This window comes from Microcaecilia unicolor, chromosome 10 (assembly GCF_901765095.1).
Source record: "Microcaecilia unicolor chromosome 10, aMicUni1.1, whole genome shotgun sequence".
Classification (NCBI taxonomy): Eukaryota; Metazoa; Chordata; class Amphibia; order Gymnophiona; family Siphonopidae; genus Microcaecilia; species Microcaecilia unicolor.
In genome coordinates, this window is record NC_044040.1 from 206904555 (window position 1) to 206931309 (window position 26755).

The 26755-nt window shown below is 45.3% G+C and overlaps 1 protein-coding gene across 2 annotated transcripts; it reads right to left on the reverse strand.

Moving 5' to 3' along the window:
* Positions 1-205: 205 nt before the first annotated feature.
* Positions 206-26755, reverse strand: LOC115479222 (fetuin-B-like). Of its 2 annotated transcripts, none has more exons than XM_030217052.1 (7): positions 26497-26755; positions 20640-20750; positions 15439-15535; positions 10738-10904; positions 5508-5618; positions 2945-3020; positions 206-1093 (listed from the first exon to the last, which is right to left on the reverse strand). In XM_030217052.1, the coding sequence occupies exons 1-7, from the start codon at positions 26695-26697 to the stop codon at positions 597-599; spliced, it is 1260 nt and encodes a 419-aa protein (XP_030072912.1). In that variant the 5' UTR covers positions 26698-26755; the 3' UTR covers positions 206-596. The 2 variants fall into 2 exon arrangements, with proteins under 2 accessions (XP_030072912.1, XP_030072911.1); XM_030217051.1 differs by having other exon boundaries at positions 206-1088; positions 2940-3020.

Below are 26755 nucleotides of genomic sequence, written 5' to 3' on the forward strand. Positions count from 1 at the left end.
GTTTAAAAAGGGGTTAGACGGTTTCCTAAAGGACAAGTCCATAAACCACTACTAAATGGACTTGGGAAAAATCCACAATTCTAGGAATAACGTGTATAGAATGTTTGTACGTTTGGGAAGCTTGCCAGGTGCCCTTGGCCTGGATTGGCTGCTGTCGTGGACAGGATGCTGGGCTCGATGGACCTTTGGTCTTTTCCCAGTGTGGCATTACTTATGTACTTATGTACCCCCTTTCTGTGGTTCAATCAAAGTGGTTTACATATTATATACAGGTGCTATTTTTGTACAACATAGAACTGCAATACCTAATCAGTTGTGACTTTCTCCAAGAATACTGTAATAGTAGTTTATGAACATTTTCTCCAGGAACTTACCCAATTTTTTTTTAAACCCAACTGTACTATTTCCTTTTACCACATCTTATGCTAACGAATTCCAAGCTTAACTATGCATTGAGTGAAAAAAAATATTTTCTACAGTTTCTTTCAAGTGCTCTACTTACTGTAGTAACTTCATGGCATATCCCCTACTTTGTACTTTTTGAAAGAGTCAACATGTTTACCCATTCCCCTCATCTCTTGATTCTATTTTATCCCTTATAAAATTAAATGAATGGCTTCACCTGGGCAGGTTTGAACATGAGGAGGCAGATCAGGAAAGGTCTCAAAAAAGACAGGAGTCAGTCCTTCTGCTGGTGGAACGTCCTTGGATTGGGGCGGTTTCTCTGATGGGAGTATGTCTGTTCCTGGAGAAAGGTCCTCTGGTAGGGGCAACTCCTTTGATGGGGGTAAGTCCATTGTTGGGGGAAGGTCCCTTGAAGACTGCATAGTAGGTGGTATAGAAGATAAAGTTGAGAACACTGTTGAATGCTTCTTGGTGCTGGTAACAGCTCTCCCTCTTTCCTCTGAAGAGTTTGATTCAGAGGAATCGTCCTTTTTTCTGTACCTGGGTCGAAGAAATTTCTTCACATTATGGTCACCAGATCTCTTTTTACTCATTCTTTTCCCTCTAATGAGAGCCTTTGAATGTTTTGGAGTTCCATCATGAACGTCAAGACCCAACTCATGTTTCTGAGGTTCTTTTGCCTCCTGTAAAGGTATTTTGCTGTTTAGTTTAACTTTCTGAAATGAACATCCTGTTTGTATGGCTTAGGATTACTTCAGCTTAATTGTTTTCATTTTATGGAGATATCAGCTTGGACGTCATCACTACCACATGCAGTGTAATATGTAAAATATGCACTTTACAAATCTGTTACAGCCCAAGGTACTTATTATCCAAATAACACTGGCAGGAATGTTCCACATAAATACTACATTGATTCATTATACAAAACATTTACTAAGCTTCGGTAGGGAGCGTGGATTGCATGCACCAAATCGACACTATTGCAGGCACCTGGAGGTAATTCTGAAGTTGTTGTGCCCTGTTTCCCACAGTAGAAAATAATTTTCTACCATAGGGGGCATTTCCAGTGGCAATTGGCAGCACAGCCACATTGGCGCTTGCTGCCTGATTACCACACGAGTAGCGCATGAGCCCTTACCGCTAAGTAAATAGGTGGCAGTAAGGGCTCAAGCAGTAAAAAGCCACGTGCAACTTTTAATATTAGCGCATGGCCATTTACTGCCCCAATTTAAAAAAGACCCACCATGGTAAAAAATGGCCCAACGCATGTCAATTTTACATGCCCACACTAGCACAGGCCACTTTTGACCTCAACTTAGTAAAAGGGCCCCCGAACATAGCTCAGCCAAGCTATTTAATGAGTGATGGTTGGAAGACGTACCCACTGCATGAAAGTAAAATGCCAGCTGGGTTTATTAAGTGGAACCCACCAAACCCAGAGGTGTGGCCAAAATGAGGGGCATTTTCGAAAGGGACGTCCAAGTTGCAATTTGGACGTCCTTGCAAAACAGTGAAATCCAGGGGCGAGGAAACCCGTATTTTCGAAACAAGATGGACGTCCATCTTTCATTTCGAAAATACCGTCAGAGACGTCCAAATCCTTAAATTTGGATGTTTCTGACTTTTGGCGATTTTCGAAACCAAAGACGTCCATGTCAAAAACAGCCAAATGCAAGCCATGTGGTCGTGGGAGGAGCCAGCATTTGTAGTGCACTGGTCCCCCTGACATGCCAGGACAGCAACCGAGCACCCTAGGGGCACTGTAGTGGACTTCATGAATTGCTCCCAGGAACATAGCTCCCTTACCTTGTGTGCTGAGCCCCCCCAATCCCCCCCAAACCCACTACCCACAACTGTACACCACTACCATAGCCCTTACGGGTGAAGGGGGGCCCCTATATATGGGTACAGTGGGTTTGTGGTGGGTTTTGGAAAGCTTGCTGTTCCCTCCACAAATGTAACAGGTGGGGGGGGGGGGGGCTATGGGCCTGGGTCCGCCTATCTGAAGTGCACTGCAGTACCCACTAAAACTGCTCCAGGGACCTGCATGCACTGTCATTGACCTGAGTATGACATCTGAGGCTGGCACGACATATTTTGAAAGATGTTTTTTGAGGGTGGGAGGGGGTTAGTGACCACTGGGGGAGTAATGGGAGGTCATCCCCGATTCCCTCCGGTGGTCATCTGGTCATTTCGGGCACCTTTTTGTGCCTTAGTCGTAAGAAAAACAGGTCCGGGTGAAAACGTCCAAGTGTTCGTCAGGGACATCCTTGTTTTTTTCGATTATGGGTCAAAGACGTCCAAGTGTTAGGCATGCCCAAGTCCTGCCTTCGCTATGCCTCCGACACGCCCCCTTGAACTTTGGCCGTCCTTATGACGGAGTGCAGTTGGAGACGTCCTAAATCAGGTTTTGATTATACCAATTTGGACGTCCATCTTCCGATTTATGTCGAAAGATGGACGTCTCTTTCAAAAATTAGTCCAATAATCAGCTACAATAAAAATATTAGTGATTGTTATGAATCTGTTACCTGTGGATCATAGAAGTCGCAGTACATTTCAATAGTAATGCTTATCCCTACGTAAATGCCGGAGACACAGAAACCAGTTTGCTACAAAGGAAAATTATGACGTTAAAAGCAGCCTTCTTCCCTTTAAGCACCTTCTTTGATTACAATTGATACATAATAATCATGATCATATTCAAGGCTTTTAGGACTGGCCTGCCACTTTATCTCTCCTCCCTCACCATTCCGTACTCCCCTTGTTGAAACCTTAATTTACTGAACAACCATTGACTTGTCCTTCCGGGCCCTAAACACACCACTCTAGAATCTACCAGACATCGATGCCTGGAATAGACTTCCTGAGCCAGTACATCAAGCTCCATCTCTGGCCGTCTTCAAATCTAGGCTAAAAGCCCACCTTTTTGATGCTGCTTTTAACTCCTAACCCTTACTCATTTGTTCCGTACCCTTATTTTATCATCCCCACCTTAGTAAATCCCTCATCTATTATTTGTCCTGTTTGTCTGTCCTAATTAGATTGTAAGCTCTGTCAAGTAGGGACTGTCTCTTCATGTTCAGTGTAAAGCACTGTGCATGTCTAGTAGTGCTATAGAAATGATAAGTAGTAGTAGTACTCTTTTGCAGCCCCAGTTCTGTGGAACTCTTCGCCCCTCTCTATTCATTCTGAACTATCCCTCAAAAAATTCAAGACTTTGGTTAAAGCATGGTTCTTCCAACAATTCTTTCCTTCTCCATCAGATTAGGGGCCCTGTTTACTAAGGTGCGTTAGTGTTCGCCTACACTTAGCATGTGTTGTAACCAAGTAGGCGCCTATAGGGATATTGTAGGCACATACATGGTTAATGCGCGTACATGGTTAATGAGTGTTAAAAATGTTAACGCGCCTATAACGCTGCTTAGTAAACAGGACCCCAGGTGTGGTATCATTCTTCGCAGTTTGATTAGCCCTACCCCTTTCTTTTTTCCCTCCCCCTCCACCTACTGTCATTGTAATGCTGGTTCCTATTAGTAATGTGTGTGTGGTCTCTCTTGCTCTTTCCTGTCCATCATTGTAGTTCCTTTCCTTACTTTGATTACTGTGTTTTTATGTGTATTGTACATCGCTTTGAATTGCTCATTATCAGAAGCAGTAGAGCAAGTATAAATAAAGTTCTCTTTATTTAAAAACTTACAAAAATCTAAACAGTTCATGTTGTTATACAGTAACTCTGAAATTCTATAAATGGTGCTTAAAATTGTTTGTACAAATATCACCACAGGAAGTCTTCTGCTGGCGTGGCTTGTGGACCCCTGTCTGCCCAGGTATGTCGGGTGGCGGCAGAGGCGGAAAGCAGCGGAGCGGCAGGGCAAAATGGACCCCCCCCCCCTCATACACACACAATTGAGGTCTGGCTACGCTTCTGATCATAACATTGCAATAAACTAGACATGCTGTAATCGTGGAATAATTTCTAAGCACTGTACAAAAAGCTCAAATGAAAATAATCAAAATGTGGCAGTGCCAGGCAGTGGCGTAGCGAGGGGGGCTGCCACCCGGGGTGGGGCGGTTCGCTGTTGCACCCCTCGGGTGCAGCACGATGACATACCCCTCCTCGGCGCATCGACACCCCCCCTACCCAGTGCCCACCCTCTTCCGTCCAACCATCTCTCTACCTTTAAAAAAATATCGGAATCCGAAGCGAGGCGCAGTGCCTCGCGCCTGCATGTAAAAGAAATGTGCACCATCTCATCGGGCCTTCCCTCACTCTGTCTGTCCCGGCCTCCACTGACGCAACTTCCTATTTCCGCAAGGGCGGGACAGACAGAGTGAGAGAAGGCCCGATGAGACGCTGCACATTTCTTTTACGTGCAGGCACGAGGCGCTGCGCCTTGTTTCGGATTCCGATATTTTTTTAAAGGTAGGGGGAGCTGGTTGGACGGAGGAGGGTGGGCACTGGGGGGGGGGGTGTCGATGCGCCGAGGGGGGGAGCTGGCAGGGAGCACCCCCCAACCGAGCTGACACCCGGGGCGGACCACCCCTCCCGCCCCCCCCCTTGCTACGCCACTGGTGCCAGGGTGTCTTAATATTTAGAAAAATGCAAGGTTCAGGGGTCCTTTTACTAAGGTGCGCTGAAAAATGGCCTGCGGGAGTGTAGGTGCAGGTCTTGGATGCGCGCAGATCCATTTTTCAGCGCGCCTGTAAAAAAATGCCTTTTTCAAAAATTTTTGCCAGAAATGGGCGCGCAGCTAAATAAAAATTGGTGCGCGTCCCTTTTGGGTCTGAGACCTTACCACCAGCCATTGACTTAGCAGTAAGTTCTCACGTATTAACCGGGCGGTAATGACCTACGCATGTAAAATGCCACTTGACACGCATGGCTGACACACGTCAGAAACTAAAAATAATTTTGTGGACACGCGTAGTGGATGTGCGTCAAAAATGAAATTACCACACGGGGCCACACGGTAGCTGGGTGGTAACTCCAAATTGGCGTGCTTAGGTGCCTACACGGCATAGTTATTCTCAGCAAAAGAACCATTTTTAATATTCAGAACTTCCTTACACTTGTGATCGTGGCTTGACATACTCACTGCTGGAGACTTGAATGTGCAGTTCAAAGCCATCGTATCATTTCTTTTGACACAGTCAGTCTCTTTGATGACAAACTCTATGTGATATTCTTGTCCCTTTTGATTTGAATCCTGAAATCCAAGAAATTAATGTCAATGAAATGGCCTTTATTGTCCTGCTGGCTTCAATGGATCAACAGAATGTAAGGTGGGTTTGGACGGAAATAGAATTATGTTTACTAAATACAATATTCCTTGTCATCAAGCAGATGAAGCCATTACGTATAGGAGGATGAGACACAGCCTCGGGCTACGTGTTTCTTCCCGAGCAAAGACGGTGCAAGCTTCAGAATCAGGTCCGTCTGCTCCTGAGGATGCCCCGCCCGCGAGCTTGGGACATTGTCCAGCTGTTGGGATTGATGACGGCCACCTTGGAAGTGGTGCCATGGGCGAGAGCGCACCTGAGACCTCTACAGTATTCTCTACGTCAACGATGGTCTCCAGTATCTCAGGATTATCAGTGCAGACTTTCTTGGCTCCCTGCGGCCCGCCAGTGCACTGGATGAAAAAGAAATATGCCATAAGCCTTGTACAGATATTGTTGCTGCCTGGGATGACAAATTGCCATAAATATACCCCTGAAGCCCTCTGGTTATGTTCTTCAGTCTTTCCTAGTGCTAAAAAAATAAGGATCAGCAGATCATAAAAAGCCAAAATTAGAGAAAGACCATTCCGAATTCAAATTCAGGCCAGAATGTGGCACAGAATTAATTTGAAAGATCCAATATTGCTCTGACTGGGACAGTAGTAACTCCCTACTGCCACTTCTTCTGGTATACACGTGTATTAATAGCAAGGCAAGGTGATAGTTAATGATATTTTGATGTGTTTTATTATGTTGCATTACCATACATTTTGTTTGATAGTCTTCTCTGTATTTTATATGCTATGCAATACAATTTGGGTGGGCGTGTCCTTCTCGTCTGCTGTGTGATATGTAACTTGCCACTTCCCTCATAAAAGAGATAGGGCTGTGTTACACATGCTTTTATTCACCATTGTAAATGATGTATTATTGTTCTTAGGATTAATACCATTTCGGGTAATGGAATAATGCTCAAAACTCGAGGGGAGGATAAATCAGTTTCATTCCAGCTATGTTAGTACATAAGTACATAAGTAATGCCACACTGGGAAAAGACCAAGGGTCCATCGAGCCCAGCATCCTGTCCATGACAGCGGCCAATCCAGGCCAAGGGCACCTGGCAAGCTTCCCAAACACACAAACATTCTATACAATCAAGCCATTGTGACATCACTAATGAGGTTGGCTCTTATTGGTAGAATGAGCCACTATGACATCACAATAGGTTAAATCACTGCTCTATGTAATAAAAGTGAGCCAAGTAGAGGACATAAGTACATAAGTAATGCCACACTGAGAAAAGACCAAGGGTCCATAGAGCCCAGCATCTTGTCCACGACAGCGGCCAATCCAGGCCAAGGGCACCTGGCAAGCTTCCCAAACGTACAAACATTCTATACAATCAAGCCATTGTGACATCACTAATGAGGTTGGCTCTTATTGGTGGAATGAGCCACTATGACATCACAATAGGTTAAATCACTGCTCTATGTAATAAAAGTGAGCCAAGTAGAGGACATAAGTACATAAGTAATGCCATACTGGGAAAAGACCAAGGGTGTCCATCGAGCCCAGCATCCTGTCCACGACAGCGGCCAATCCAGGCCAAGGGCACCTGGCAAGCTTCCCAAACACACAAACATTCTATACATGTTATTCCTGGAATTGTGGATTTTTCCCAAGTCCATTTAGTAGCGGTTTATGGACTTGTCCTTTAGGAAACCGTCTAACCCCTTTTTAAACTCTGCTAAGCTAACCGCCTTCACCATGTTCTCTGGCAACGAATTCCAGAGTTTAATTATGCGTTGGGTGAAGAAAACTTTTCTCCGATTTTGTTTTAAATTTACTACACTGTAGTTTCATCGCGTGCCCCCTAGTCCTAGTATTTTTGGAAAGCGCGAACAGACGCTTCACATCCACCTGTTCCACTCCACTCGTTATTTTATATACCTCTATCATGTCTCCCCTCAGCCGTCTCTTCTCCAAGCTGAAAAGCCCTAGCCTCCTTAGTCTTTCTTCATAGGGAAGTCGTCCCATCCCCGCTATCATTTTAGTCGCCCTTCACTGCACCTTTTCCAATTCTACTATATCTTTCTTGAGATGCGGCGACCAGAATTGAACACAATTCTCAAGGTGCGGTCGCACCATGGAGCGATACAACGGCATTATAACATCCTCACACCTGTTTTCCATACCTTTCCTAATAATGCCCAACATTCTATTCGCTTTCCTAGCCACAGCAGCACACTGAGCAGAAGGTTTCAGTGTATTATCGACGCCGACGCCCAGATCCCTTTCTTGGTCCGTAACTCCTAACGTGGAACCTTGCATGACGTAGCTATAATTCAGGTTCTTTTTTCCCACATGCATCACCTTGCACTTGCTCACATTAAACGTCTTCTGCCATTTAGCCGCCCAGTCTCCCAGTCTCGTAAGGTCCTCTTGTAATTTTTCACAATCCTGTCGCGAGTTAACGACTTTGAATAACTTTGTGTCATCAGCAAATTTAATTACCTCGCTAGTTACTCCCATCTCTAAATCATTTATAAATATATTAAAAAGCAGCGGTCCTAGCACGGACCCCTGAGGAACCCCACTAGCTACCCTTCTCCATTGTGAATACTGACCATTTAACCCCACTCTCTGTTTCCCATCCTTCAACCAGTTTTTAATCCACAATAGGACATTTCCTCCTATCCCATGACCCTCCAATTTCCTCTGTAACCTTTCATGAGGTACCTTGTCAAACGCCTTTTGAAAATCCAGATACACAATATAGTATAGATTCTGTGTTATTCATGCGATGCATCTCCATACCCGACAACATCGATAAAAGGTAGAAAATGTTTCCGATTAAAAAGCCCACCATAGTCTTTAAAACATAGATATCTCAATTAAAAGTAAGAGAAGAGTGTCCCAAAGACCTTTACGTTAAAGAGACTCTTCAAATACTTGACTCAGAACTGGGCACTGAAATGTTTCACATTGGTGTATTCACAAAATATAACCCAGCTCTCAAATTACTTCAATATAGTTCAACCACACTTATATAAGAGGATATAATTCCACTTATTTAGGATCCTTCAGACTTCCTATCACCATCATACAGGCTAATAACGTGAGCCAGGCACTTTCATGATGGGAATAAGTGGAATTATATCCTCTTATATAAGTGTGGTTGAACTATATTGAAGTAATTTGAGAGCTGGGTTATATTTTGTGAATATTAATAAATACCCCCTCTATTAAGTTTGGACTAATAAGGATACCTTTAGAAAGTGTCACATTGGTGTGTAGCATTAAAAGCAGTGAAAATGTAGTAGCATTATTCCTAAGACAAATTTTAATAGTATGGCGGTTTCTCCACCATTGCTAACACTCGAAATTAAAACATTGCTCTACTTACACTATATAAAAAGTTAGAAATGGTTACTGAAGGTCCTTTTTATAAAGGCGCAGGAGGACTAACGCATGGGTAGCGTCAGCCAAATCAGCACTACCATCGGGGTAGAGCGTGTACCTGGTGGTAATTCCAAGTTTGGCGCAGGCTGAATCCCACGGTAGAAAATATTTTTCTATTTTCTACCACGGGGGAGGGGGGCGGGTGTTCTTGGCGGTAACCGGCAGTGCAGCCACATTGGCACTCGCTGCATGGTTACTGCCCGGGTAGCGCGTGAGCCCTTACTGCTAAGTCAATGGCTGGCGGTAAGGGTTCAGGCCGTAAATAGGTGCACACTAGTTTTAATTTTTGCGCGCACTCATTTCCCGGCCCATTTAAAAAAATGACCTTTTTCCCAGCCGCAGTAAAAAGTGGCCCAGCACGCGCCCAAAAGACGCACCCAACACTACCGCAGGCCACTTTGGCTTTGTTGGGGACGTCCAAAATTGGCTTTTGATTATACCGATTTTGACGACCCTGGGAGAAGGACACCCAACTTCCGATTTGTGTCAAAAGATGGGCGTCTTTCTCTTTTGAAAATGAGCCTGCTAGAGATGGGAGTAACTAGTTAGGTAATTAAATTTGCTGATGACACAAAGTTATTCAAAGTCGTTAAATCACAGGAGCATTGTGAAAAATTACGAGACTGGGAGACTGTGCGTCTAAATGGCAGATGACATTTAATGTGAGCAAATGCAAAGTGATGCATGTGGGAAAGAGGAACCCGAATTATAGCTATGTCATCAAGGTTTCACGTCACTTAACCCTCCATTGCCCCAGGTTGAAATAAGTACCTGTATATGTAAGCCGCATTGAGCCTGCCATGAGTGGGAAAGCGCGGGGTACAAATGTAACAAAAATAAAAATAAAATAAAAGGACCCCTGAGGCAATATTATTATTATTATTTATTACATTTGTACTCCGCGCTTTCCCACATACAGCAGGTTCAATGTAGCTTACATAGTAAATAGAATTACAAAGCATTGTAAGGAGAATATTACAAACTGTAATAAACATAGTAATAATAAGGTTTTAAGAATATGTGAATTGAACATGGAAAAGTAAACAAGGTATGATAGGCAAAAGGAAAGAGATGGAGGGGTATGGTATAGGGAAGATGGAGAAGAGAAGACTGGGAGATGAGTATAAGGAGTTTGGGAGACATGGTTTAAGGTATAATCATCTTCAGAGCAGAAGTTGTGTGGGTGGGCTTATAAGGTTAATATGGATTGTGAGGATGATCAAGTAAATATTAATTACATCAAAGGAGTTAATAAGACAAGGGTGAAGGGGTCAATTTCCAAAAACTTCTCAGTACCTACATTATTTCAACGTTGAGCACCAAAATTTAGGCAGATTTTCAACTGAATATAGGATCCTATGTTTTCAGCTGAAAATCCTCCATACTGTAGGAACCTAATAACTAGATTTCTTAATTTTGACTTGTAATTCATTTGCCAAAATGTATAAGGTCATTGTATAACAGCCACACATGTAAACAGTGACAGTTACACTTGTAAATGGCATACATGCATAATGTATAAAATCGATCCCTTAAGCCTTGTAGGGCAATCATGCTGTGCAGTGCAGGGTCATAAATCTTTGCTTCTTGCCTTACTGGTTTTTCTATTTCCCTACTGGTTTTAAAGAAATGGTCATCATATACCAGGCTCGCAGCTCTGAGGACTTGTGCTGGGGCAAAGTAATTGGATTTATTGCTCATCGCATTGAATTCCAACATGGACAATCCAAGAGCATGCGTTGCATCTGAACTGTTCACATCAATAAGTACCAGGCAATCTGGACATATGCTAGTGACGTCTTCCTTTGTATCTGAAACAAAAAAAAAAAAAGCACATATCCAAGAAACACTGGGTAACTATCATCAATACAGCATGTTATTTGACCTGGAGCAGCAAAACATAACATTCAAATAAACAGGATTTTTTTTTATCCTATCTGTGGTTCAGTGTTATGCGTTGCCATGTAGGGCACTTCCAATTCAGATCCCAAGTTGAGTCTTCTTTCCCTGGTTGTTGGGGCAGAGGAATGCATTGCAGGCAGCATTCGGAACCCTGAGGAGGGAGGGGGTTGTGCTTATCACATAAGAGTGACACCTGTCGGCCAAGTAAAGGGCCTATGGCTGCAAGATTCTAGAAGGAAACCTGGTACATGACCATCATTGCAAGGACAACACTAACTCCATGGATGGGGAAGTCATAGAAAATAGGGCGGGGGGGGGGAGGGGAATCCCTGAGTAATTGCAAGTGAAGGCTCCTGGCACCTGGATCCCAGCCCTGGTTCTCACTAAACCAGAGGCCCAAAGGAACAGGAAGAAACTGCCAGGTCATTAAAATGGTACAATGCTCAGCTGCTAATCAATATGTTAGACTTTCGATTTTCCTGCTGCTAGTTTGGTAATAATAAGCTGCTACAGTCCATCTGAAGAATGCACTAGGGGCCTCTTCTACTAAGCCATGCTAGCGATTCCCAGCACGGCAAATGAGAGGAAGCCCATTCAATTCCTATGGCTTCCTCTCATTTGCCATGCAGGAATCTCTAGCATAGCTTTAGTAAAAGAAGCCCAACATTTTTATTTAGGAACTCAATGGCTAAAATCTCCTGAAAATAAAACCCTCAAGATTTTTAGCACCAATGAATGAGCAAACATTTTATGCAATAGCCCCTTTATGCTTAGAGCTATTAAGCAGAAGCAACTAGTTATACTTGTCTGTTGTCTATGAGATGCAAAAGGATTCAGTCAAATGCATGTTCATCAGTTTTAGACATTCATAACCTGGTTTTGTAAAATCAGGATTTGGACGTCTATGCAACATGGATGTCTAAGTGCCAGTTTATAAACATCTAAAACATGAATAGTACCACTGGCCAGGGCCGTGCCAACCCAGTAAGCGGGGTAAGCACTGCAGGGGGGCGCCTGCCTTCAAGGGCGCCGCTGCCGGTCGAGTTCTATTTCAAAATTTAAAAAATAAACCATACCGTACCGCGTTAGCACGTCGGCGCCTATGCGCATGCGCTGCTGCCTTCCTGTGCGCAGCGCTCGGGCTCGGCTCTCCTCCCTCCCTCCCTCCCCATCAGCGCCTAGACATGTCCGCCTGCGAGCTCTACACCCGGGTAAGTGAAGCAGGGAATCTATCTCTTCAGCTGCTCAGCGAGCGGTGGGGTTAGGGGCGCGTTGAGAGAAAGAAGATGCCACACGGGGGGGGGGGGGGGGCACCAACTGATAATCTGCAGGGAGGCGCCAATGACCCTAGGCACGGCCCTGCCACTGGCGCCTATGTGTATTTATAAAAAAGGTACCTTCCCCACCTCCAAACCTAGGTAACCTATGAAATCACCCTCTGTATGATAGACTGCTCTGTAGAGGATAATTCTGAGCTGTCAGGGCCTCCTCTTCTAGGAGGAATAAAATGGCACCTAAACATTCAAAAAAGTAGGCCTATGCTTTTTGTGAATGGATTGTTCCTCCCAGGAGCGTATCTGCGAGGGGCCACAGAGGCCTGGGCCCCCGCACATTTTGGCCTGGACCCCCCTACCGATGACCCTCTCCACCCCCCCCTCCCGCCGCCAACCCGTCGCCGATCTTTGCTGGCGGGAGACCCGTGCAGGACGTCAGACTCAGAAGAACAGGAAGCTTTGCAACTTGCAGCCTGCAACGGAACAGAGGACCTCGGCTGGCGGGGGGGTTGGGGTCCCCCACCAGCAAAGGTAAGCGACGGCAGCGGAGGAGGGTTGGCGGCGGGAGGGAGGTGGAGAGAGTCGTTGGTGGCGGGGGGGGGGTCTGGCAATGGCGGGGGGGATCGGTGGTGGTGGCGGGGGGGGGGCTAAAATGTGCCCCCTCCCTCTGGCTCTGCCCCCCCCCCTACCGCCCGAGTCCAGATACGCCTCTGGTTCCTCCTCACTGTGTATTGCTGCTGATAAAATAACGAGAGCAAGGCGCAAGTGTGTTTAGAAGATTCAGTTATTCTTATTGTTTGCGTGTGTGTGTGGGGGGGGGGGGGTTAGATGTACGCAAGTCTTTCCCGAGGAGGTCTTTTACAAAGCCCAACATGGGCTTACCGCTTACTACAACGGAAGTACCGCCGGGCTAACGCAGAAGCCCAGCAGTACTTCCCATCCCCAGTTCACACCATTTCTGGCGCTACCAAAAATTGTTTATTTTTGTAGTGCTGCTGGTAACTGGGCAGGGCCGCATGCAGTGGCGTAGCAAGGGAGGGGGCGGGAGGGGCGGTCCGGCCCCGGTGTCAGCTCGGGAGGGGGTGCTCCCTGCCAGCTCCTCCCCCCTCAGCGAATCGACCCCCCCCCCTCACCTTTAAAAAGAATACCGGGAGTCGCGCCTGCCCTGCACGTACAAGAAATGTGGACCGTCGGCTCTTCCCTCGCTCTGTCCCGCCCTCCACTGACGCAACTTCCTATTTCCGCAAGGGTGGGACAGAGCGAGAGAAGAGCCGACGGTCCACATTTCTTGTACGTGCAGGGCAGGCGCGACTCCCGGTATTCTTTTTAAAGGTAGGGTGCAGGAGCTGGTCGTCGGGGGGGGGGTCATCGTGCTACACCCGGGGGGGGTGCAACGGCGAACCACCCCGCCCCGGGTGGCAGCCCCCCCCTGCTACGCCACTGGCCGCATGCTGACACCTACAGAAGATGATCTCTCCACAGGAGAAACGAAAGCGAAATGCACGAACAGCGGATGCAAAAATCCTCTCTCAAATGGTGTTTCCTAAACAAGGTCTTTATTCAAATCAATAAAGACAACCCGACATGATTCGTGTTTCGGCCGTAAAGGCCTGCTTCAGTGGTCTATTGATTTTTGATGCAAAGAAACAGGCAAAACAGATGACTCACAGTCAATTGTCTATTAACAGAGATATCGCATGCGATTTCCCACTGCACAAAACTCCATGTCAAACGTGGTATACCGAATGGAATGAAAAAGCACGCTGCCCGGTTACCGCCAGGTTAGCGCAGGCGCTCTTACCGCCACCTCGATGAGTGGCGGTAAGTGCTCCTCCCCAAAAATGGGCGCATTTCAAGCGCTTCACTCGCCACACGGCCATTTCTTTAAAAAAGAAAGACCCGGGTTTTACCTGCTGCAGAAAAAGGAGCCCTAAATCTTCAAGAGCACTCTCCAACTTCTCTCTGCTAATGATAGTGGCTTTTATGTTTTGTTTTTCCGCTTCCTATGGTGTTGGGGTACTTAAGAATTTTTTTGAATACATTTAAATAAGGTAGCTTGGTAAACAAAGCAGGCAAAACATTTTTGGCTGGTCTCATAGTGAGAGCATGTTCAAGGGGGCTTCTTCAACCCTTTTTCAGCTAATAGTAATATCAAACATATGGGGCAGTGGCATAGCCACAAGTGGGTCTACTTAGGGCTCAAGCCCACCCAACAGTAACACATGTTTAGCAGTAGCTGTGGGGATCCCAAGCTCTGCCAGCTGAAGACTCCCCCCTGATGGTAATGAAAATACTGCTCTCCACGATACTGGCACCTGCACATGCTCAGTTTTCAGCGCATGCCTGCTGCAGACTACCAAGGTGGAGAGAAGCATTTTCCTACCAGCTGAGATATTTTTTTGGTGTGGGGGGGGAGAACATTTGGTGCCCACCTGCTTCTTGCCTAGGCCCACCCAAAATCTGCTGTCTGGCTACGCCCCTGGGGGTTGTGTGATATGTGGGCTTTCAGTACTAAGCATGGTTTTTATCATAGGCCTATATAGAAATGTGTGTTCATCAATTATAGATCCACAACCAATATTCTTCATTTGATCACAGTATCAAGTTATTCTTTTATTATCAATAAAACCCCAATTAAAGTTGATCCATAATTTCTCTCTCTTACCTTGAGAATACTAATTGGTTATCATTAAATAACAGAGGGGCCCTTTTACAAAGGCACACTGAAAAATGGCCTGCGGTAGTGTAGACGCATGTTTTGGGTGCGCGCAAAATCATTTTTCAGTGCACCTGTGAAAAGCGCCTTTTTAAAATTTTTGCCGAAAATGGACATGCGGCAACATGAAAATTGCCGTGCGTCCATTTTGGGTCTGAGACCTTACCACCAGCCATTGACCTAGCGGTAAGGTCTCACGTGGTAACTGGGCGGTACTGATCTAGGCGCATAAAATGCCGATTACCACCCACACACCAGGAAATAAAATATTTTCTGGCGCACGTAGCGGACGCTTGTCAAAAATGAAATTACTGCAAGGGCCACGCGGTAGCTGGGCGGTAACTCGAAAATTTAACGCATGTTGGGTGCACGTAGGCACCTACGCAGCTTAGGAAAAGGGCCCCATAATTCTTATGTAATAACGCATAAAAAGTAAGGGAAGTTATTACTTACCTGGAATTAAGAGGCAGGTATAGCTGTGCAGGTATAGCTGTGCAGCGGGAGCCCATGGCTTCTCGTATAGTGCAACACTGCAAGTCCCTGAAACTTTCTAACAAGAAATATAACACATTTTGTATAGCACATATTCCATTCTATGATATAAATTTAAGGGAGGTGTAGTTCCTTACTGCCTATTGGAATAGATGGCAAAGGGTGCTGAGAATGTTAAGGTTTTGTTGTTGAAAGAGGTCACATATTCAGGATCTGATTTAAGATACTTGTCTCCTACTTTGTACCAGAAGGAAAATGCTTTTGAAAAGAGGATCCACTGTGATCGTTTAATTCAGACGTATAGCCATGGGTGGGCCTGGATGGGCTGTGGCCCCAGCACTTTGGAGTCGAGGCCCACCCAGTCGGTGGCTCTGACATTGGCCAATGAGGTCAGAACTGGAACAGGTGTCAACATCTGCACTGCCTACTGCCCACTCAAGCTAACCTCTGGTCCCACCCCCAAAAAACCCAGTCCTGGCTACACCACTGCTTTCCAGTCTCACTATAGAATAAAATTAAGACAGTAATTTCAAATTACGGCATTTTCTTCTACTATCCAAGATGGGATAGACGTTCTTGGCTTCATCTCAGGTTCTCACTGAGTGCTGTAGTAAATTATTATAAGCTGAGAACCTTTATACTAGAGTGTGCTAATCATTCTAGAACCATGATTCTCATTTAATTTATAATGCGGTAAGATTTATTTATTTATTTAATACATTCATACCCCACATTTTCCCCGCTAGTTGCAGGCTCAATGTGGCTTACACAAATCTGTAGGAAAGGCTACAGAACAGAAAAGTACAATTAAACAGTGTAAAAGTAAGATAGGAAACATCATTTAAACAACAATATGTAGAAGATAATTAGTGTCCATGAATCTTGTTGAACTGGGAGTTAATCAGAATTACGTTGAACCTGGAGAATAAGCCTTCTTGAACAGGACGGACTTCAATAATTTTCTGAAATTTAAGTAGTGCTGGGTAGATTTAACTGATTTGGGTAGAGCATTCCACATTTGTGTGCCTATGAATGTAAAGTATTCAGGTACTTATTTTGTACCAGGGGCAGTGGAGGGTTAAGTGACTTGCCCAGCGTCACAAGGAGCTGCAGTGGGAATTGAACTCGGTTCCCCAGGATCAAAGTCCACTGCACTAACCACTAGGCTACTCCTCCGCTAGCAACATTCCACCTAGTAGCCTGCCCTTGCAGATCAGCAATGCCGCCGTGCAGGCTTCTGTTTCTGTGAGTCTGACGTCCTGCACATACGTGCAGGACGTCAGACTCACAGAAACAGAAGCCTGCGCGGCGGCATTGCTGATCTGCAAGGGCAGGTTTCTACATGGAATATTGCTAGTGGAATAGCAACATTCCATGTAGAATCTCAAATAGTAGCAACATTCCATGTAGAATCTACAAATAGTTTCAACATTCCATGCAGAATCTGAAATAGGGAAAGGGAAATGGGACTTGATATACCGCCTTTCTGTGGTATTTTGCAACTACATTCAAAGCAGTTTACATATATTCAGGTACTTATTTTGTACCAGGGGCAATGGAGGGTTAAGTGACTTGCCCAGAGTCACAAGGAGCTGCAGTGGGAATCGAAAGCAGTTCCCCAGGATCAAAGTCCACGGCACTACCCACTAGGCTATTCCTCCACTAAGAAACATTGTACTAAGAATGTGCTAACACTATAGCAGTGTCCTAATAAAATCTGCAGACCTTTGCTGGGAAGGAAAACTGGGAAGACTGGTTGGGCTAGCTGGTCTTATTCCTACATTATCTACTATGTTGGTCAAGAAAAGCTTTGCCCTGTGTTTGTAAGGGCACATCATTATTTCATCGGTTTACAAGAGTGAAAAATTGTTCTAGTCTACTCAGGCAGTGGATTTTGCACCTGTTAGACAATCAAAGAAAATGTTTACCTAAAACATGCATTTCTTCAGCATAATTTATGGGGTCAGTGGGACAGGATGACCTTGAAAAAGGACTTTCTATCAGAACAGGTACAAATAGTAATGCTAAGCCAGCAAGACCCCATTGGCAGCATTTCAGGTATCAAAAATTTAGATCAGAACAGCTGCCATCAGTGGCGTACCAAGGGGGGGGCGGTGGGGGCGGTCCGCCCCGGGTGCACGCCGCTGGGGGGTGCCGCGGCGCGCGCCTGCTGCGAGAGTTCGCTAACTTCTCTCGTTCACTGCAGCTCCCTCTGCCCCGGAACAGGTTACTTCCTGTTCCGGGGCAGAGGGAGCTGCAGCACACGAGCAAAGTTAGTAAACTCACAGCAGGCGCGCACTGCGGCACCCCTCCCCCCAGCGGCATGCACCCGGGGGGGCTCTTTCGCGGGGGGGGTCTTTTGCCGGGGGAAGTCCGCGCTGCCTCGGGGGGGGGGCGCTGCACCCGGGGGGGTGGGGCGCCGTCCCGGGTGTCCGCCCCCCTAGGAACGCCACTGGCTGCCATGATTCAAACTGAAAAAAAGGGGTCTTGGAACTAAAGCCTCTTTGTTCCTCTATGTCCTCATGAGGCTTCTCTATAGAGGCCCCTCCCACTCAAGATACAGAAGGCGTAGCCAGACAACAGATTTTGGGTGGGCCTAGGCAAGAAGTAGGTGGGCACGAAGTGTTCTCCCTCCCCCCATCCCCCCAACACCACCACCAAAAAAATATCCCAGCTGGCAGGAAAATGCTTTCCACCTTGGCAGTCTGCAGTATCATGGAGCACACCATTTTCGTTACCATCGGGGGAAAGTCTTCAGCTGGTGGAGCTTGGGATCCCCACCAGCTACCACTAAACGTGTGCTACTGTTGGGGGGGGGGGGCTGAGCCCTAAGTGGGTGGGCCCGGCCCACCTGTGGCTACGTCACTGATGCCAGAAACAGTCTTCCAGGAAATACAAAATACACTGTACACAATAATACATTTGTAATCAATCTACATTATATGATTGTATAATCTTCCCCCCAAAATGCAGAATATCCAAAGTCTATTAAAACTAACTTAATCCATCAAATACAATAAAACTATTCAATTGTTCTAAAAAGAACCTATTTCTTAAATAAAGTGGTCTTGATCGGAAACATTAACACTACTCGAGTTGACAACTTTTGATGCTAAAGCATTGCATAGTTTTGCTGCTTGATAATAAAATTGCATAGAAAAAGCATTTCACACCCTGATATATGGAAAAAAAGTGAGGAAATTGTATGAGGATACCAAATATGTTTATTCACATAAAAATGACGAAATTTTCATAAAAAATGACCCGACACGGCCGTGTTTCGGCCTAAAAGGCCTGCCTCAGGGGTCTTTAAAACCTGATTAAAACAATGAGACAAATAGAACAATTTGTTACAAATATATCCTGGACGCTTTGGATAATACATCTAGTAACAAACAGTAGCATAATGTACATAATTAATAAACAAACAAGGAAAAATTAGCGACAATGAAATCTGAACGCATGGATTATGAATTAAGTAATACATGAATTAAAATTTACTTAATTCATAATCCATGCGTTACAATAATTTACATTTGATAAAATATTCAAAAAAAATGTTTCTTAAACATTTCTCACATATAATTCAACATCCATGTTTTCAGATTTCGTTGTCGCTAATTTTTCCTTGTTTGTTTATTAATTATGTACATTATGCTACTGTTTGTTACTAGATGTATTATCCAAAGCGTCCAGGATATATTTGTAACAAATTGTTCTATTTGTCTCATTGTTTTAATCAGGTTTTAAAGACCCCTGAGGCAGGCCTTTTAGGCCGAAACACGGCCGTGTCGGGTCATTTTTTATGAAAATTTCGTCATTTTTATGTGAATAAACATATTTGGTATCCTCATACAATTTCCTCACTTTTTTTCCATATCTCACGTTTTTGTGAAGGTTTTTTACCTCCTGTTTGTTTTATCTTGCATTTCACACCCTTACATGTTGGGAATGCCAATTTTAATTTATTCCAAGTCCCATATCTTGAGAATAAAAACGTTATTAAATTAAACATGTAGGGTGGAGCAATACCTTGGATTCTTTAAAATATCAAGCAGTATAATTTTAAAATAAATTCTAGCTTCCACAGGTAACCAGTGGAAATGAATTTACCCTTTCAAATCTGTGTAATGAACAAATCGACCAAACAGCAGTATTCTGTGTGGTCTTAAGTAGAGAGGTGTGGTAGCCGTGTTAGTCCACTCTTAAAGGTTATCAATAGAAATCAAACAAAATAAAACATGGAAAAGAAAATAAGATGATACCTTTTTTATTGGACATAACTTAATACATTTCTTGATTAGCTTTCGAAGGTTGCCCTTCTTCATCAGATCGGATTTTCCGATCTGACGAAGAAGGGCAACCTTCGAAAGCTAATCAAGAAATGTATTATGTCCAATAAAAAAGGTATCATCTTATTTTCTGTGTGGTCTGTAACTTTCTTAATAATTGTTTAGAGCAACCCAAACAGTCAACATTGCAGTGGTCCAACTTGGACAGCAATAATCCTTGCACAATCACTCAGCTTGACCTGATGAAAGTACTTCCGAATTTCCCACGTATATATCACATGGAGGTCAAAATAAAGACTATCCTCAGTTCTACGTGGGTCAAGATGAGGTGACCGAGCCATTGATAGAAATGCCCTTTAATGCAATTTTGGCTGGCCTTGAATTTGGTCTCAGAAAGGACCACTGCCATGGCAGGCTATCATTTTTGTGGGTTTATACAGACTTCTAAGTATTGATATCATGGCAGAGAATGAGGCACCTGTCAGGGTCACTGCACTGTTTACAGGAGTGCAGTTCAGGGACAAGTCTATTCAATATCTAATTCACATGAGCTGAAGCAGGTTATTGGAGCTGGCATCATCTGTGTCCTTCTCAGCCTGATATTTTATGCACCATTCAAGGCATAAAAATTAACAGCGGTGTATGAATAAGATTAGAGCACTGGGCAGGACTTTAAAATGGGCTGTGATTAAGCTGTCAGACGGGATAGGGTGGCTGAACTGTTATTGTCTTCCACCAGATCAAAAGTTGAGGGTGTCAGGTGCACTGTGCTTTCCACCGTTTCCTCACAGGACATTGAATTCTCTACCTAAGGCACTAAATCAGTGGCTGAAGGAAGTCCCTGAGCAGTGTGACCATAGCACATCTTACCGTTTCAACAAAAGGTCTGATTTCACAGTCTTCCCACGGCATAACACTTCTGGCATAACATTTCGTCTCTAGCACGTCCAGATCCATGTAGGTTACTGTGCCTGCAGGGCCCTGAAAGGACAGTGATCCTTAGCGCTTGGCCTAAAAAGCTCTGGAATCCAAGCCAAGTTAAACTGTGGCCTTATTCCGAACTCAAGTATTTGCACAAGAGAATGAAAACAAACAATACGTACAGGTGTTTCTAGAATTCAATCAACCGTCAACTTGCAACACATTAAAAATCTATGTCTATAGGGCATGATGAGCAAAACTGCCCATGTTGGGGCAGCCATGCACGAACCAATATCCGTAGGGTTTGTACTAATAATCCAAGCCAAAGTCTACGATTATCATTCCCAGAGTAATTACCCATTGAGCAAATGATGCTGGAAAATCAGCACCAAACTCTATTCTATAAAGGATTTTTATTGAATATTATATAGCACCAATCCCTGCCCCAAAACTTTGGGTGCTAGCATTTATGCCAGCTGAAACCTGGTGTACATGTTGGCGCCCCAACTCATGGGCACTTGGATGTGTGAATGGCGCTATTCTGTAACTCTGTCCCCAAATTTTTAGAATGCCCCTGATCACCCGCCTCTCCGGTGGCCACATCCTTTTTTTGGGTTGCACGCTATGGGATTTAGGTGCCCCAGGGTTATAGAATCCAACCTATGAAATAAAGTGGGGGCAAATACAGGTCAGCCACCCTTATAAATAATGTGCGAGGAACGATTTTCAGTGAAGACCCACCAAGGTCCAGGAGCAATTGATATGAAACAGCACCGAATAAAAGGGCTATATATAAATGCTGTTTTCACATCACATAACCAGCCCTTTTGATGGATTTTGAATGTTTTATCATTTACAGGCATCTTTGAAAAATTCAAAAATGTGTGGGATAAACATAAAGGAATCCTGTTGAGAAGGAATGGATCCTCAGAAGCTTAGCGGAGATTGGGTGGCAGAGCCGGTGGTAAGGGGTGGGGCTAGTGCTGGGCAGACTTCTGCGGTCTGTGCCATGAAAATGGCAGATACTAATCAAGGTCAGGTATACACAAAAAGTAGCACATATGAGTTTATCTTGTTGGGCAGACTGGATGGACCATGCAGGTCTTTCTCTGCTGTCATCATCTACTATTTGTTGCTAGACTAAAGTGAGGTAGTATATGCGACTAAAATTTGCACAGTATAATTTGTTTGGACATTATAAGGAAGGATACGTGAAGAAAAACGAGCATTTATGTGGTGTTTCGTATCAATTGCTCCTGGACCTTGGTGGGCCCTTACTGAAAATCCTTCCTTACTTACACATAGGGGTGGCTAACCTGTATTTCTCCCCACTTTATTTCATAGGGTGGGTTTATACTGTACATGTATATTGTTTGTCTCCTTGAGGTTTGGGGGATTTATTATTCCAGGGTTATAGAATTGCATACTGGCAGATGCGTGCACAAATCCAAATTAGTGCCAATTAATGTCAGTAATTGATTGTTATCATCTATTTATTGACTGTAATTGGCTTGTTAACCTTGGCTGGCGGGGGTTGGGGTCCCTTGCCAGTAACGGCAAGCAACGGCGGGAGGGGGGGTCAAGAGGGTCATTGGCAGGGGGGTCCAGGGCCAAATCTACGGGGGCCCAGGCCCCACGTAGTTACGCCACTAATGCGCATATGATGTAATTAGGGCTTCTTTTACAAAGCCGCACTACCGATTCTCGGTGTGGCAAATGAGAGGAAGCCCATTCAATTCCTATGGGCTTCCTCTCATTTGCCGCACTGAGAATCGCTAGCATGGCTTTGTAAAAGAAGCCCTAATTACGTCATGTGCACATCAGTGGCGTAGCTACGTGGGGCCAGAGGGGCTTGGGCCCCCGTAGATTTGGCCCTGGACCCCCCTGCCGATGACCCTCTTGACCCCCCTCCTGCCGTCGCCTGCCTTTGCTGGCAGGGGACCCCAACCCCCGCCAGCCGAGGTCCTCTTCTTCCTGCAAAAGGATTCCTTCTGTTTCAGCTGATCTGCAAGGCTTCGTTCTGTGAGTCTGACGTCCTGCACTTACAACGTGCAGGACGTCAGAAACAGAAGGAAGCCTTTTGCGAGAAGAAGAGGACCTCGGCTGGCGGGGCTTGGGGTCCCCCGCCAGCAAAGGTAGGCGACGGCGGGTTGGTGGCAGGAGGGGGGGTTGAGAGTGTCGTTGGCAAGGGGGGGGCAAAGTTGGTAGTGGCGGCGGCAGGGTCGGCAATGGCGGGGGGGGCTAAAATGTGCCCCCTCACCTCAGGCTCTAGACCCCCCTCCCGCCGAAGTCTGGCTATGCCCCTGGTCCATACACAATTATTGGCCAGATAGACTCAGGAAAGCCACACTGCTCATCCCTGGATATGAGCTATGAGAAATAGATCTACTTTTTGGCATCTGCTGGGCACTTGTAACCAGGACTGATCACTTTTGGAGACTCAGTATGGTTTTTCTTATATTCTTTTCAGGGCTAATTTCATAAGTACCTTTTACCTGCAAGCTTTGTACCAAATTTCCAGGCAAAAGACTGTATGAAGTACATGTGAATCTCCCTTGTCCGAGAACACATTTTGCAGGCAAAATATGTGCAAAAACTTGAAAAATGACAGCTACACGTGTACATTTCTTCCCCAGACCTAAACACGCCCCCTGGGAAAGCCTCCTGCCAATATGGCTACAAATACATGTTGTACAATGTGCATAATTTTATCTACATGAAGGATGGGCAATTTTCAGACAGTTAATGGATAAAATGTTTTTCACTCACATAATCATTTTGAAAATTGTTCTTTCTAAAACTATAAATCCCTGCAGCTGCCTGTGTAATACAGACACTGATTAAGGCAGATACACTGTGGTAAGAAGCTGGGTTATTGGATACATTTTCAATGGTATTCCTACTTGTAAAGATACACATGTATATACTGTATATTGAATGTCAGGTTATCATGAGATGGCTACAAATTACACAGCGACACTTGCACGTTTCAAGAAAGATAGAGCACATTTACCATGTCAGCAGCATGTGCACATCTGGAGGTGTATTTTCAAAGAATTTAGACTTACAAAGTTCCATAGGTTACTATCCAGCTTATTTTCGAAGGAGAAGGGCGGCCATCTTCCGACACAAATCGGGAGATGGGCAGCCAAATTGGTATAATCGAAAGCCGATTTTGGCCGGCTTCAACTGCTTTCCATCACGGGGACGGCCAAAGTTCAAGGGGGCATGTTGGTAGTGTACCGGGGGCGTGGTTAAGAGATGGCCATCCTCAGCCGATAATGGAAACAAGAAGGGCGGCCCTGACGAGCATTTGGCCAACTTTACTTGGTCCCTTTTTGTTCACGACCAAGCCTTGAAAAGGTGCCTGAACTGACCAGATGACCACCGGAGGGAATCGGGGATCACCTTCCCTTACTCCTCCAGTGGTCACCAACCCACTCCCACCCAAAAAAAAAAAAATTATAAAACATTTTTTTGCCAGCCTCTATGCCAGCCTCAAATGTCATACCCAGCTCCATCACAGCGCTATGCAGGTCCCTGGAGCAGTTTTAGTGGGTGCAGTGCACTTCAGGCAGGCGGGCCCAGGCCAATCCCCCCCTACCTGTTACACTTGTGGTGGTAAATGGGAGCCCTCCAAAACCCACCCAAAACCCACTGTACCCACATGTAGGTGCCCCCCTTCACCCATAAGGGCTATGGTAGTGGTGTAGAGTTGTGGGGAGTGGGTTTTGGGGAGGGGGATTTGGGGGGCTTAGCACCCAAGGGAAGGGAGCTATATACCTGGGAGCAATTAATGAAGTCCACTGCAGTGCCCCCTAGGGTGCCCAGTTGGTGTCCTGGCACGTGAGGGGGACCAGTGCACTACAAATGCTGGCTCCTCCCATGACCAAATGGCTTGGATTTGACCGGTTTTGAGGTGGCCACTCTCCATTATTGGCAAAAACCAATGTCGGCCATCTCTAAGGGCGGCGATCTTTAATGGCGGCCCAAATGTTGAGATTTGGCCGTCCCCGACCGTATTATCAAAACGAAAGATGGCCGCCCATCTTGTTTGGATAATACGGTTGGGTACGCTTCTTTACGGGGCCATCCCTAGAGATGGGTGCCCTTATAGATGGGTGCCCCCGTTCGATTATGCCCCTCTGTGGAACTTTGTCAGTCTAAGTGCTTTGAAAATGAGCCCCCTGGTCATCTAGGTCAGAAACTAGATGCTCAGGTTGATGCATTGCATAAAAACTCTAGTATTTTAGACTAGGGTTGGTGACTTTTCTCAAATGTGGATTAGCAGTGCTACAGAAGCACATATATAGTTGGTGTCCTGCACAGTAGGGAAGCCTTTTATTTTTTCCAGAAAAGAACATATTTTTAAAAAAAGGGCTGCATCAGGTAGGGCTTTATCAAGGCCGGCTTAAGAGGACAGTCAGTGAAGCAAGAGCTGGGCCTAATGCCAGCAAAAGCCTGCCTCACTGGCTCTGCCCTTCCCAGTGGCAGGAATTCCCCCCTTCTCTCCCACCGCTGTATTTTTCCTTGGCCTGCCCCTTGGATCTTGCTGATGGCACCATGTGCAGATTTTAAAAGCAAGAAACAGGCACTTCCTGTATGCTTTGAACAGAACCTATAAATGCATCAGACTTCAGCAACAAAACTTCCGCCAGAGAAACATTTCTTTTCAGAATATCTTTTCCAAGTTAGCTGTGCCACGTGCTGCCCTGTGGTAGATATGAGCTTGGTTCCCAGGCCCAGCTGCCATTGCTCAAGTGGGCCAGTAGTGGGGATATTGCAGAGCTGTGAATCAGGGATCATGAGGAGCCATTCCCATCATTGTACAATAGTGCCAACTAGTGGCCAGAATCAGGATGCGCATGTAGAGCTTGGTTAATCAGTAGGAAAACAGCTAATAATGGGGGAGGGGGGGGGACGCAGGTAGTGGCAATTGAAGGCACCATAGCCTCATCTGAAGCTAGCTACATTTACACACTACCCAATTGAGGAGCTGAAGACTGCCAGGCTTCCAAAATACAAGAACATCTTTTCCAAGTACTAATGTACCGTTCGCCAAGAACCCCCCTTCCCCCACCCCACCACACACACACATGCACACCTTCTCATTTTCCATCTTTTCCAGTACAACAATAACCGAAACTGCTCTATACTCTGATTTGTCTTCTCATGTGTCATCATCATTTGACTAATTAGGATTGATGACTGGCTACATGAAGAGGGTTCTTCTACTTTTGCATTCCTTGGGAAAACACAATCCCGGTATATAAACAGCTCCAGGCCCGAGAACCCCTGGCAGACCTGATTTCCAGGAAACCCTTCAGATTTACTTCCATACGTTTAGTTTAAGGACTGTTGTACATTTTGGATATTCTGGAAATCAGACCCCATTTGCAGCTCTTGAGGACCAGATATGCTTTTCCCCAGCCTACTACAATTGTCCCAGTTAGTGTAATTTGAATTTTTTTCAAGCCTGGGCAAAAAAAGTTTCATTCAAAGGTAGACAAGTAAAGCTCGGAGCTTCTTTGCTACATTTGTTCCTGTATCCTCAAAGAACCAACAGAGCTCTAAATATTCCCATATTACCAAAGGACCTCTCAGCTCTTAGATTGTAAGCTCTTTGAGCAGGGACCGTCCCTCTATGTTAAACTGTACAGCGCTGCGTAACTCTAGTAGCACTTTAGAAATGTTAAGTAGTAGTAGTAGTAATAGTAGCAGTTGTATAAGAAACCTCTTATTCTAATATCGTTGCTTCTCACGCCTGTGATGCTCGCAACGCCCGGGAATAAACAGTAAAACCAACCTGATCATGGACCACTGCTTTATTGATTCGGTTTAGGCTGAGCTTGTAGCCTTCCCTTCGGTCTTCATTAACGGCAGTGATAGCAAGACGAGCTGCCTTATCTATGCTCTGTGCATCGCAGGGAGCTGAATACAGGGCTGGTGCCTGAGCCCAAGAGCTTCCCAGCAGCACGCTCAGCAGCGTTACTATCAGCATCATCATTAGGAAGTATATTATTTTTATGAGCGGCAAAAAAGGCAGGAAGGACTCTGAAATTTTT